This window comes from Neophocaena asiaeorientalis, unplaced genomic scaffold, assembly GCF_003031525.2.
Source record: "Neophocaena asiaeorientalis asiaeorientalis breed wild unplaced genomic scaffold, Neophocaena_asiaeorientalis_V1.1 scaffold275, whole genome shotgun sequence".
NCBI lineage: Eukaryota > Metazoa > Chordata > Mammalia > Artiodactyla > Phocoenidae > Neophocaena > Neophocaena asiaeorientalis.
Window position 1 is genome coordinate 8,065,350 of NW_020173679.1, and position 14,532 is coordinate 8,079,881.

Sequence of the window (14,532 nt, forward strand, 5' to 3'; positions counted from 1 at the left end):
AAATCATTTTGTACAGAAAAGATTTGGCAGATTAAAGCTTCTATAAGGTAGTATCAAAGCCTGTGGACAGCATACTTGCCTGGGAGTCTAAGACCAGCTAGGAGGAGATTCAAATATCACCTCTTCCAGGAAAACTTCCTTGACTCACTCAAACAGTTCTATGTTCCCACAGCACTAGAGACCTATTTTTCTTCAACAGCAATGATATCATTGTTTGTAATAATGTACTTATTTGCTTGTCTCCCCAAAAGACAGTGAGTGTCTCCCAGAGGGCTCTAAATGTAGAAAATACTCCTGAAATATTTGAGTCAGTGGGCTATGTTGACTTATTCTCATAAATATGAGATTTTATTGTTCTCTCTCCCTCCCTATTATTAGTCTGACATAAAAAGAAGTGGAGAATTATAGAATACTCAATTCAAAGATTTACTGCCAGATAGAAATATGCACCAGAAGGACATCCCACACTCCTGCAAGAAAAAAATGGAAATAAGAGAATACTTTTTTTTTTTTTTTGGCTGTGCCATGCGGCATGTGGGATCTTAGTTCCCCCGACCAGGGTCTGCAGTGGAAGTGCGAAGTCTTAACCACTGGACCACCAGGGAAGTCCAAGAACACTTAGAGTAGGGGGTAGAAAGACCAGGATCATGAACTACCAGTCTTCCAAATTACACTTGACCTTTGAACAACACAGGTTTGAACTGCGTGGGTCCACTTATACGTGGATTCTTTTCCATAGTAAATACTGGGGTACTGCACAATCGGCAGTTGGTTGAATCCTTAGATGCGGAACTGCGGATATGGTGGAACCCTGGATACACACTCGGATTTTTGACTGTGCGGAGGGTCAGTGCCCTAATTCCTGAGTTGCTCAAGGGTCAACTGTAATTCACTGAGCCCGAAGACAGTGGTGTACTTCTGCCAGGCATCCAAATCACTGATAATACATACCGCTGTGGCACTATAGCATTCCACACTACGTGTACTCTCGTCTATTTTCTTTCTTTTCATTTTCTCCTTACCTCTCTCCCTTTCCTTCTCTTACTTCTTACTCCTTTTTTTCTTCCAATTTCTTCCTCTCCAGACCACACAGTGTGCCTGCCAGAGGCGCCATGAGCATCAGCTGATCTCTGATCTACACTCCAACAAGGCTCTGCTTGGAGCAGATACAAATACCCTGAGGTTCCACAGAGGTGACACATGAAATCATTCACATTGCTCTACAGCTCTGTTTTCCCTATGCAGGCCAGATGAGAGTTTATAAAAACCTCAGAAGAACTTGAGTCTTCTTTCAGCATGAGTCAACATGCCCTTTCCTCCACAGCTAATGCCAGGTGGAGATGCTACTCTCTTTTTAGGAGACTTTAGGACAGAAGTCAACATACCACTATTGCCATTTCAGATGTCAGTTAACCAAGTAGGTCTTTTCCACAAAATACATCAGTTACTAACTGAGGCTATTAGCAAAAACACATTAAATGGCCAAAGCCTATACTGGACAGATACTATTTCATCAATTAAAATTACAGCAAATGATATTAGCGGCTTACTATGTAATAATCACATTTAATTGAGGACTTGGCTAAAATCTATGTAAAAAGCAATGCTGCTTTAGGACCCCAGAGAAGGCTAAGGCACATACTGAGGGGAAATGAATGGCAGAAATCTAAAGCAGCCTTTTGGTGGCACCAGTGACAAACTGTGGGCTTTAGGAATGGGGTGGCTCAGACTTCATTCTCTTGTACTGTGGCCCTTTCCAAGTACTGAAGACATATTGATGTTTGGGGGTATTAAAACTTAAAGATTCTCCAAAAAAATGTTTTTGGAGGTCTTGAGATGAAAGTACCTAGAGCACAGAGCTCCAGAGGGTTATAGGATAGAAAATGCTTAGAAAGTGGATGAGGAATGAAACCTGTCACATCTTCTCTACGTACTTACTAGCTTTTTTTTCAGTGGATGCAGAATTTTGCTGCTCTTTAAATGACTTACATTTTCCCTTTCCCAAGTATTAAATAAGCATAATTGGTGGTTGGATAATTCATCGTTTTCATACTTGTTTATTAACGAGACATTTCAGCATGGAGAGCATTTAAAAAGACTAGTAAGTAGGCTCATCTGGATCTGATCCTACACTCCTGGCAGAGAGCGACAGTCCATAACCAAACCTTCTAGCAGGATATGTGGCCACACTCCTCGCCACAATGAACTCTGTTTCATTCCATTGTAGGTTTCCAGTTCTTACTCCCATCTTGAGTGAAGAAAGCATTTTATTTCAGTGGCTGGTAGTCATTTCTCTCTCAAGAGTGTACTACCTGGCAAGTGTTACATCGCTCTATAGTGCACAAAGGACATCATCCGGGGTAAAAGCCTAGGGAGGCAGAGCAAAGGGGCGGCTTACTTGAACTGACAGAAGATATCTGCATACTCTGGGAGGATTCCGCTGGCCTGCAACACTGTTACACGGAAAGTGAAGGCACTGCCCAGTTTCAGGTGGTTGCCAATCTCTTCAGAAAATCCTTCCATTACCATCTTACCATCCAGCAAAGTGCTTGACTTCAAATCTAAAGAGGGTCAAATGAACACACATATGGTTCAAGTAACACACAAAGCACCTTTCAGAGAGTAGAGTGTACCTCTCCATCCCTAGATGATAAAAGCAACTATCTTCCTTGACAATGGTCAGTATTTTTCCCTCTTTGAAAACATATGCAATCATAGCACACTCTGATTACACACCCAAGTCATTCATTCGATTGATTTCTTCTGGAGGAGTGATGACCTCAGAACTCTGACCCTGTCCTTCCACAATCCTCAGCTCCTCCAAGGATAGACCAGAACGGGTCATTGCAACCGAAGAAAAGTTACTCTGAAAACAAGGCAGGGGTAAGTAGATGATAAAGTAGCATGACAACATATTTTCCCCCCATTTCCGTAACTTATATTTATTTGCCCAACAAATAATAGTGACTGAAACGTTATGTGGATTAAGAGCTGCCTGAGAAAAAGGCAATACAACACAATATAAATGCTGGGCCTCTACCCTCACCTCGGTCATTGTTAGACATGTCCCGTATTCTATTAACTGTCCTGTGGTAACCTATACTTTTTAGTTCCAGGCAGAACTGCTCTCCAGTGCTGAACATCCTCCTCACAAAACCTGCCTACTTCCTTATCCTTCCACAAGGTTTTCCTCTTCCTGGCAGATTTCTCACCTGATTAAAGTACTCGTTATCAAAAGATATTTTAGCTGTTCCTGACTGTCGAATTCCAGAACCATAATCAGGAGCTTCTTCGTCCGCTAAGTAGAGGAAAAAAAAAAAAAGAAAGAAAAAAAAAGCAAGGATGAGACTACATATGGGGACAAGGAGGAATGACTCCTATTGGATTACAATAATAAAAATATATAGGAAAGTAAAATAAAAATAAATAGGAGATAGTGGGCTTTAGGGTTCTCAAACTTTAATACAAGAGGAGACAGTAAAGAACAAGTCTTTTGCGTGAGAAAGAAAGAGACCAAAGCAGTAAAGTCAAATAGGCTGCTTCCAACTCTACTCAAGTAAACTTACCACCTCCTTAGCTCGAATGAAACTAATGAATAAAGGATCGGTTTCATTCTTGATGTTGTTCAAATGTCATACTTAGAAATACTGATCCCTTCACTTGACAAGATTATATTCAATAACACTCAATAAATATTTGAAAACATTAGACTGTACTTGGGAAGACCTCCATAGCTCAACGCTGGTGACTATCATGCATTTCCACGGGGAAAGGCTGAAAGAGGTCACTAAACACAGCACAGCAGTTGGAAACTAGAACAGAAACGTTACAGGAAACAGCCACATTCTTTCTTCAGAATGTAGGTTGCAGCTTGGAAAAAAGTATAAAGTGTCAACATCTTGATCCACACATTGCACAACAGCAGCCAAAGTACAGAAACGTCTAGCAGAAGTATCCTGACAGAAAATTAGGCAAGAAACCGTCTGAAAATCCTGTTATTTCTGAAGCAGTTAAGGTACATCATTTAAAATGCAAATGACTTTTATAAAGGTAACCCAAGGGTTGTTCTTCATGTTAAAGAGATCCCTTTACCCCATTATTCCAAAACAGCAGTAGCCCAAACCAAACAGGATCTACTCATGATACTTGGGAACAGCAGCTAGAAAGGAAGCAATAAAGGCTTTCTTCAGTCTGCACTGAAGCGCGGCCCTTATGGAACTGGCCTCCTTTGTCTCGAGGCAGAGGACCCATGGCCCTCATTTCAGAAGAGGGGCGCCTACCTGCGATGGCCTGCACAGCCACACGGAGAAATCCCCGCACTTCGCCCTTCTCACTGACAACGGCCACCCTGTGAATCAGGGGCACGGGGTACAGCAGGTTGCTCAGGTAAACAAATGCTCTAGAGACAGAAACCAGGAGACAGACATCTGAGCATCCCACAGGTAGAGAAGGTGGCTTTCAGATTTACTGAGAATACCTTCATGAAACTGTGAGCTGGCTTCTGGGCCCTGTCTTAAGGTCACCTCTATGTTCTGTACTCTCAGACTGCCTCCTGTTGCTTTTTCAGAATACATAACATATAAACAAATGCAAATGCTTGGTAAAGCAGTGGAAAAGACCAACGTACACCAAATTACTCCCTATAAGAATTACTACCATAGGTAGAGTGACCACTGGAAGTAGACTTCCAAGATACTCCTCTACAAATACTGCTACGAGTGGGAAAAGGGAGCCCATTAAGGAGTTTAACCTTTTAATGTAACTAATTACAAAGAGGTTTTTGTTTTGTTTTCCCCAATAGATAATACAGAAATCAGCAGACAAAAATGGTCAGAGAAATGTGACTGAAATACAGTCAATAACTCTAAAATAGATTTCAATTCACAACGTTGCGGGTCTTTATTTTCACCCTAAGAAACGACCATGATCTTTAGGCAGGGTGACTGACACATATGGGCAGAAAGGCCATGTAGCCAGAAATTTCTTTGTTAGTGAGCTTAAGAGACTCTGGATGGACATCAAGATAAATGCTAAGGGAGAAGGAGACAGCTGATCCCTAAAGGGTTGCTTTTGCTTCTAGGGTTCAAAACTTTATTCAGAAATGCATATACACGAGGTAAGACCTAACACTTTTCAACTTCAAATGAACTAGCAAAGTCGTATCACATTTGTTCTCTTTTTTTCTTCTTTCATTATTTTGTAGCTATTGACTATTTTTAAGCAACACAAACCGGTTATCACAAAGCTTGGGTGTTCATTCCAATTAGTGGGTGGGAAATAGAATCTAGTTCCTACTATTATTCCTGTCTTCCCACTTGGTATATGCTGATCTTTGAAGACAAGACAAGACAAAGAGTAAACATTTGCATCAAGAAATCACACATAACTAAATGTGACACATGCAGGCATACCTCGTTTTATCGTATTCCACTTTCTTACGCTTTGCAGATATTGCATTTTTTACAAGTTGAAGGTTTGTGGCAACCCTGTCTCCAGCAAGGTGAAATTTTTCCAACATTTGCTTGCTTCATGACTCTGTGTCACATTTTGGTAATTCTCACACTATTTCAAACTTTTTCATTTTTTTTTTTTATGGTCATCTGTCATCTTTGACGTTACGGTTGTAATTGTTTAGAGGTGCCACAAACTGCAACCATACAAGACACTGAACTTAACCGATAAATGTGTGTTCTGACTGCTCCAACAGGCCACTCCCCCGTCTCTCTCCCTCTCCCTGGGCCTCCCTATTTCCTGAGACACAACAATACTGAAATTAGGACAGTTAATAACCCTACAATGGCCTCTTAAGTGTCTAAGTGAAAGGAAGAGTCTCATGTCTCTTACCTGAACACAAAAGTTAGAAATAACTAACTAAGCTTAGTGAGGAAGGCATGTTGAAAGCTGAGACAGGCTGAAAGCAAGGCCTCTTGTGCCAGTCAGACAAGTTGTGACTGCAAAGGAGAAGCTCTTGAAGGAATTAAAAGTGCTACTCCAGTGAATACACAAGTGATATAAGAAAGCAAAAAAGCCTTATTGATGATATAGAGAAAGTTTTAGTGGTCTGGATAGAAGATCAAAACAGCCACAACATTCCCTTAAGCCAAAGTCTAATCCAGAGCAAGGCTCTAACTGTCTTCAGTTCTATGAAGGCCAAGAGAGGTAAAGATGCTACAGAAGAAAAGTTTGGAGCTATCAGAGGTTGGTTCATGATGTTTAAGGAAAGAAGTCGTCTCCATAACATAAAAGTGCAAAGGGAAGCAGAAGTGCTAATGTAGAAGCTGCAGCAAAGTATCCAGAAGTCCCAGCTAAGTTAATTAATGAAGGTGGCTACACTGAATAAGAATTTCAGTGTAGATGAAACAGCCTTTTATTGGAGGAAGATGCCATCTAAGACTTTCAGAGCTAGAGGGAAGTAAATGTCTAGCTTCAAAGGACAGGCTGACTCTCTTGTTAGGGGCTAATGCAACTAGTGACCTGTAGTTGAAGCCAATGACCGTTTACCATTCTGAAAATCTTAGGGCCTTTAAGAATTATGCTAAATCTACTCTGCCTGTTTTCTATAAATGAAACAACAAAGCCTAGATGACAGCACATCTGTTTACAACATGGTTTACTGAATATTTTAAGCCCACTGTTGAGACCGACTGCTCAGGGCAAAAAAAAAAAAAAAAAAGAGCCCTTTCAAAATATTACTGCTCACTGACAATGCACCTGGTGACCCAAGAGCTCTGATGGAGATTAATATTTTCGTGCCTGCTAACACAACACGCATTCTGCAGCCCATGGGTCAAGGAGTAATTCTGACTTTCAAGTCTTGTTATTTAAGAAATACATTGTGTAAGGCTACAGCTGCCATAGACAGTGACTTCTTTGATGGATCTGGAAAGGATTGTAGGTGCCATTAGGAACATCTGGGATTTGTGGGAAGAAGTCAAAATATCATCAATATTAACAGGAGTTTGGAAGAAGCTGACTCCAACCCTCATGGATGACTTTGAGGGATTTAAGACTTCAGTGGAGAAAGTAAATGCAGACATGGTAGAAATAGCAAGAGAACAAGAATTAGAAGTGGAGCTTGAAGATGGGACTGGATTACTATAGTCTCATGATAAAACTTTAATGGGTGAAGAGTTGCTTCTTATGGATGAGCAAAGAAAGTGGTTTCTTGAGATGGAATCTACTTCCAGTGAAGATGCTAGGAAATGACAACAAAGGATTTAAAATATTACATAAACACAGCTGATAAAGCAATGGCAGCGTCTGAGTGGACTGACTCCAATTTTGAAAGTTCTGCTGTGGGTTAGATGCTATCAAACAGCAACCTCCACCAGCAAAAAGCCTACTTCACTGAAGGCTCAGATGATGGCTAGCATATTCCTTTTAGCAATAAAGTATTTTTAAATTAAGGTACATACATTGGTTTTTTTAGACATAATGCTTTGCATGCTTAATAGACCAAATGTAATGTAAACATAACTTTTATATGCATTGGGAGACCAAAAAAGGCACGTGACTGGCTTTATAGCAATATTTGCTTTTATTGCAGTGGTCTGGAAACAAACCGGCAATATCTCCGAGGTATGCCTGTATGCATGTCTGCACCTTTTCCTGCTCTGAATCTACTTTAAAACAAAGAAAAGGAAGATGGAGCGGATTCTTGGGATTTCAACTCCAAGTAATGAAAACAATTCTGAAAATTGACAAAATACACCACAGAAAAACAAATGTTAATAAAACTGAAAGACCATAAATGAAACATGAATGAAAGTATAACAAAAATAATTGCAAGTGGACACTGAATCAGATCAAATGATGTCTACTTCCCTTTCAGTCTGCTCCAAAGGTGGGGGAGGGCAATGCTAAAAAAGAGGGATAAAGCTCCGTTGTACAAACATTTTTAAAAGAAAAGTCTAAAAAGGATTACAAACAAGAGTCTCAAACATCAACTACTGTGATAGAGTTTAAAGACTACGAATTTGGCATAAGGTACCAAATGGATAATTTCACTTTCAACGTCAGCACACATACAGACCACCTTCATTTCTCACTGGCATTCCAGCCACTGCCTGCGTTCAATGCCTTGGTCATTAAAGAGCCATCGTATATGCTCGTCCCCTGTCTGCTGTCCTCTCTGAGCTCTTCTACCCACCTCATGCCTTTGATTTCACATCATATTCCAAATACCACTCTCTTATGACAGGTCCCCCTAGTGTTTTATGATCTCAGTAACACACAACTCCATCATTGCTATGATTTCCATTTATTTATGTAATTATTTGTCTGTCTCACCCACCAGACTGAAAACCCAGGAGGGCAGGAACCATGTCTGGTCAATAAATATCTGGTGAGTGACTGAACATCTATGTACATAAGTGAATGGGAAAGTGATCTGTCCTCTATCTTTAAGTAGAAGTGGAAGATTTTTCCAGAAAAATGGGTTAAACCAGAGGTAGAGAAGCAAAGCCATTCAACTTTATATTAGGTTGATTTTTCAAAGCCATACTCATGATGGATATTAACTATATAGGACATGTTTAGATTCCTAACCATATTTAATTTGTATAGCTATTTTTATACTTAAAAGTAGCTACTCAAAAACAAGAACCCCTGTTTTTAATTACATTCCAGCCACTGCCCGCGTTCAATGCCTTGGCCATTAAACAGTACATAAAGTACTGTCTGCGCAAACGTTAAAGAAGAATCTCCTTTCTGTCTATGGCAACGGCTACTCCAAAAGTGGAAGAATAGGAAGTATTCTTGTAAAGTTCCCTGTTTAGAAGAGAGAATTCTATAATTCAACGGCAGTGGTGTGTGCCTCGGCACTGTGACCACACAACTGCACAGTCACTAGACAGCTCCTTGTCTTATTATTATAACATAGGCTTTGGTCCAGAATCAATGCTTTGGGCTCTATACATGTTCTCGTTCTCTTATGAAGTTTTTTAAATTAGAATTTTTATAATTATTCTTCATTCTTGAGAATCCTTGTACCTTGACCTAGCAGACTGAAAGAGAACAGGGACGAGAGAGGGGAAGATGTAAAGGATGTATTAGCATAAAGTTCTATGAAGTTACATAAAAAGGGTAACAAATTCTGTCAACATAAAGATAATAAAAACCAGCATAATTATGATCAGTTACAGAAAGAATGTCAGTTCAGGTACTTAGGTCACAGAATAACCAGGAGACTTTTAACCCAGAACACTAGCCTAAATACTTTACATTTCATCCCAAATGACGATGGATGATTCATAACATCCCAGCATGCCATAAGAGAATAGCTAAAGGGACAAGCTCTTTTAATTTTCATATAAAAATTCACCAGAGGCAGCCAAGGCCATGAATCAAAACCTATAAATGGAATTTTACAAAAAACTGGAAAATTTTATAAGTAAATTGTATTTGCAATTATGTGCCAATATGGGAAATCTAATCCCGTGAATCACAAAAACAGCACAGAAGTTACTCCTCTTACACAGAGAATGACTGGTACGTAACTGGGTGATGTTGCATTATTACAAATTGTTTGTAGGTAAGAAATGCAGTCGAGGGTGAAAATAAAGAGCTATCCTTCACTCTGCTGACTGCTATGATTTCACCTTCTCCCCTAATACTTTTCTTGCAAAGCAAAGTCAGTTTTAGAACCTGGGAACCCAAAGAAATGGAAAGGTCAATTCCTGAGCCACAGCTCCACAAATAATTTATTTGAAAATCAAAGTAGAGTTGATTGCCTTATACCTACACTTAAATCTGATATGATTAAAATGAGAGAAAATACATATATCTTAACGCAGAGAATTTCCACATTACGTGGAATTTTCATACAACTGGCTCAAAATACAAATGCTTCTGAGTAGAACTCTGAGTAGAACCAGGATATTCATTTTGCTAGTGTGGATGAAAGAATACAAAAGATGAAAAAGATCTTTAATGCTTTTTCTTCTCCCTACCTAACTCTTCAGTTTATACTTCAGAACCTAACAGGTCTCCATTTTAGTTGCTTGTCCTAAGTTAGGTCGGTGTCCTTTCCACCACACCACATAGGGTGAAGCTACCTATTCCTCATGTGTGATAATGTAGAACAAAGTGAGCAGCGTGAGAAGCTGCAAGACTGGCATCAGGACCAAGCAGTTTGTGGATAAAAACTTGATTCCAACTTCCGACCCTCTCAGAAGAGGACGGAAACAGTCATAAAGTAAGGAAAGCATTATGGTCCCATTATTGGTACACAGAAGTACCCTTCTCAATTTTAACATAAATCAGCTTCTCTGAAATTCTAAGCATCTATTCCTGGCAATATACCAGACAATATTCATGGTTGTATAATCCTTTATATTTATTCATGGAAAAACTGAATAAATACCCCTTTACCATTGTAAAACCCCAAGACTGTCTAATAGTACAGACCACAGTCACAATTGAGGCTTTCATTTCTATCAAAAAGCTTTTCTTTTCCCCCTTTCCATAAAAGTGATCATCTTTTACATTATTTATTTAGTTCTCACCAGGTAACCAACACCATACTCTGAGCTAAGTTTTAGAACCTTGTGTCCCTAATGGGTCAGGAGACTCGCTGCACTTTCATATTTTTAGATAACTGGTGCTTATCCACTAACACTAATATAATTTCCCTTAAAGGGTTCAACAACATGTGGTTTTAATGCAGCCTTGAAATTAAATCAAAACATAGACATAATTTTTTGTTAATCCAGTGAGTGCTGCACTGTTGAATTTGTAATTAAAATTACTTCAGCATGAAGACTGGATATAGACAAAGACCCCAGTATTAGGAACATGTGCCTGAGAGCTCTGCATCACTGACAGATGGGGCGAGAGACAATGCCTTGGTTTGGTAAGCTGAACTTAATACAAAGCAGTGTCATGGAGCACTGAACAAATATCCATTGTTGATGGTTTCAACAGATAGTTTTATGAGATTCATCATTATAATGCCTATAGGTAAAATCTTAGCACAAGCCAAAGATCTATGAAACTGGCCAAAGAAAGGCATCCATTTTAGTTAGACAAAGAGGAACCTTCACGCTCTTGATTCTTCTCTAGACTCACAGACTAAGCAAGAAACAAACCTAACACTACTCCTGATTCCACTTCTGTCCTCGCGATTCCTGCTGATGTCACGAGTCCTTTCAGCCTAGCCTTGGACTTGCTCTGCTATCCTTCTCACGTTGCCCCTTTTGCTTTCTCGCTCACATTCCCACAAAGAGGAAACATCAGACACAATGACATTCTTCAACTCCGTAACGGGGTGACTCTTAGCTTTGATTACTTATTCCTCTGGGGTCTCCCCCTTCAGAACAAAATTACTGGGCAGTTTGAGACAAGGAATCCCCCACGGAGAGTGTCCACACGCTGCCGCATGCTGTACCGAGTAGGCCAAGTACCTCACAGATGCTGCCTGAGGGCTCTCTCAGCCAGATCAGCGTGTCATGAATTGAACTGGCTAAAGCAAAATTGTCCAAAATTGCACAAGGAGCCTCTTTAGAGCAAGAGCTGGTCCCTTTTTGCCTTTCTCACTTTAACCTCACCAACCTTCCCACTAAAATGAACCATGGGGATCTGTCGTAAAACGGGTCATGCCCATCACTGAAGAGATCTGATCCCTCCTCCGTCCCTGCGTCAGAGCCGGTGTCATCCACGAATGCCTCATCATCAAAATCCTCCATCTCATCTTGCTGCTCGTCAGCCAGCTCAGTGATGTCGGAATCGGCCGTGGAAAAAGTGGGGGAGGGCGTGCGGTCAGCAAGGCGCTCATTCACACAGCCGTGGAAAATGGGGGCGCTAGACACCAGGTAAGATGCCGACGGACACAGCCAAGGAGAGAGGAATAGTTGGTTAAACAGGAAGCTACAGCTGCCAACAGGACAGAACCCACTGGGGAACCAAAACAACACAAGCAAGTGGAAAAGCAAAGGGATAAAATAAGCATAAATCATCTGGCTCAGGTGAAATGGAACAAGGACTGATCCTTGGAATGAGAAAAGCAAAGGAAATACATGAGTAGAATATCCGAGGTAAACAATGTGCTGTAAAACATTTAAGTTCTCCAGTTCACACAAAAAATCAGCAGCCAGGTCCTCAAAGGAGCCACTCAATATTTGGTGAAATAATAAGGTTTAAATCTTTATTCCAATTCCCATGTCATCTCTGAGCAGAAAACAAAACAGATGAAATGGTATATGGCAAAGCAGGTATGTGCCTTGCTTGGGTAAGACGTGTTTGGCCAATTCATCTCTTTGAAAACGCTCTACTGTCAGAGTAGACTGGAAAAGACTTACTTCATTTCTACAAAATACTATGACTTCAGCTCCACCTTTTAACCCAGTTCCTTTAAAACTGTTGGAAAGTTTTTGCAATTAGAAAATTTTTCAAATTCTGAAATCATTAAGGTGAAAACTTATACTTCTCTGCTTTAAAAATTCTAAACCTCTAAGAACGTGACTCACGTTAAATGCTGAAAGTAAAGTATACACAAAAAAGGCTCAGGTGGATTACTAAGGTGTGCAATTATTCACTCTTGGCAAAGACTAAAGTGAGATGAACTGTGTTAAAAATTAAAGTGAGGACAATCATGGAGAGACTGCAGTCTGATAAACTGGACGTCATACTGTGATTTTAAACTATGCAGGATACAGACACAGGTTTCCTTTTTCTTTTAAATCTATCTTGGTCAAGTGTAAGACATTTTGTGAATGAGCTGACAGGCAGGGAAGACTGTCAGTTACTTTGATTGAAAGTCTGAAACTTAAAAAAAATGTGCCTGTTGGGTAAAACTAAAGGGAAATACACCAAATGACACAGTGGCTGTGTATGGGTGGATAAGATTATAAATGGGGCTTTTTTGTACTGTTTTTCTTTAACTTTCTGTAATATCTGCCAAGCCTTTAAACAATTAAAATAAAACCATTCATTACCTGAAAAGAAGACACCAATAAAATCATTACTTACCTTCCTACAAGTTTGAACCAATGGAATCGATCATAAAATGGATCGCTGCCGGTCATGGTGGTTTCACTTTCATCTTGGGCGCTGGAGGCCATCTCACCTGCCCTGTCATACATCTCTCGCATCAAATCCAGCCTCTGCCTGTTCAGTAACCATAAAGTGTGCTGGGTTAATATCACAAGGTCACATCAAAATTTTATCTTGGAAGTATCTTCCATGTAAGATTTTAAAAAGCTGCTCCCACCATTTAATGATATTAAATAAGAATAAAGGCTTTATGCATGACATTTTCATACTTAAGTTTCGCCAAAGACCAATAATGTGTTGCTCCGTTTTTCAGATCCTGGACTTCTACGGCCACCACTGTACGAGGGAACGGTCTGTCTTCCTGAGTTTTTTCCATCTCAGTGGGAAGTAATTCAGGAGGCAAAGGGGAGTACAACGTGTCAGTCAGAAGAACAAACTGAAACTGCACCTAAATGGAAGGAAGAAACCATCGACAAACGGCCTTTCTGTTTTTAGCAAGTAAGTTTTGGAAACAAGGCAATATAATCACGCCTGATGGGAAGGAGGTCAAACAGCAGCACATGCTCAACAGCTTGTGATCAACTGAAAAAAGTGGCCACTTGTATATTAATCATTAAGCTATTTACAGACTTTGTTTTCCTAGCCTGGCACAGTGTTTTTGCACAACCTAAAAATCTCAATATATACTCAAAATATATACTCAAAATATACTTTGGTTGACTGAATGAAGACTTCTGTAGAGAACAAATGGTGGACCCAGGAGTGCACCCTTACCCACTAATGAGAGAAGGTGGAGGCATGCTAAGGTTTTCCATTTTAAATTCAGAGGATTACAACTATTACTCTTAAAATTGTTACCACAGGCTAAGTGCTTTGCATTCATCATGTCATTTATTTCTTGATACCACCCTATATTTTTACCAACTATTAATGAAATGCTATATACAGCTATGAGACAAAAAGATAGTCCCTGCCATCTTTTAGTCTATTTGAAGAGGGAAATAGTTAATAAATGATTACAAAATGAGATGGGGCTATGAATGAATAAGACGTCTTATCCCCATTTTACAGAACTAGAATATAGCCCTCCGAGAAGATAATGATTTTTCCCAAAGCCAGGCAGTCTGTGCTCTTACCTACTTCACAGTATTGCCCCTCCCACCCCGCCCCCTGTAAATCTTAGCCATCAGGAGACTGTTAAACCGTGGGACATAAAGAAGAATAAATCTAAGATGTGGTGTGATGTTTCAGTAATATTAATTACCATGTCTAGGCACTACTTCAGCACCTTCCATGCATTCACTCTCTCATCTCTCACAAAATCCCTGGGTGGCAGGCACTGTTGCCAAACCCATTTTACAGGTGAGGGACTGGAGGCCTGGGGCTATTAGGGTCAAACAACTGGGAGAGCTGGGGTTGGAACCTGGCTGTCTGGGTGCAGAGTGTACGCGCCTGTCCATCACACAAAACTGCCTCTCAGACCCTAGAAGATGAGAGGGCACATAGGACTTAGAAGTGCCAACTTAATGGTAGAAAACTAAA

At 40.1% G+C, this 14,532-nt stretch overlaps 1 protein-coding gene across 2 annotated transcripts in view; it reads right to left on the reverse strand.

The window, feature by feature from the left end:
- Positions 1–14,532, reverse strand: part of KIF1B (kinesin family member 1B) — a 135,078-nt gene that overhangs the window by 31,702 nt on the left and 88,844 nt on the right. The window contains exons 22-28 of one of the 2 annotated variants that reach the window (XM_024749698.1): positions 13,260–13,438; positions 12,967–13,104; positions 11,551–11,799; positions 4,281–4,399; positions 3,213–3,298; positions 2,737–2,866; positions 2,399–2,561 (exon numbers count right to left, since the gene is read on the reverse strand). In XM_024749698.1, the coding sequence (XP_024605466.1) occupies positions 2,399–2,561; positions 2,737–2,866; positions 3,213–3,298; positions 4,281–4,399; positions 11,551–11,799; positions 12,967–13,104; positions 13,260–13,438 (1,064 nt within the window). The remainder of the gene's footprint in view (positions 1–2,398; positions 2,562–2,736; positions 2,867–3,212; positions 3,299–4,280; positions 4,400–11,550; positions 11,800–12,966; positions 13,105–13,259; positions 13,439–14,532) is intronic. The other variant, XM_024749699.1, reaches the window with a different exon arrangement.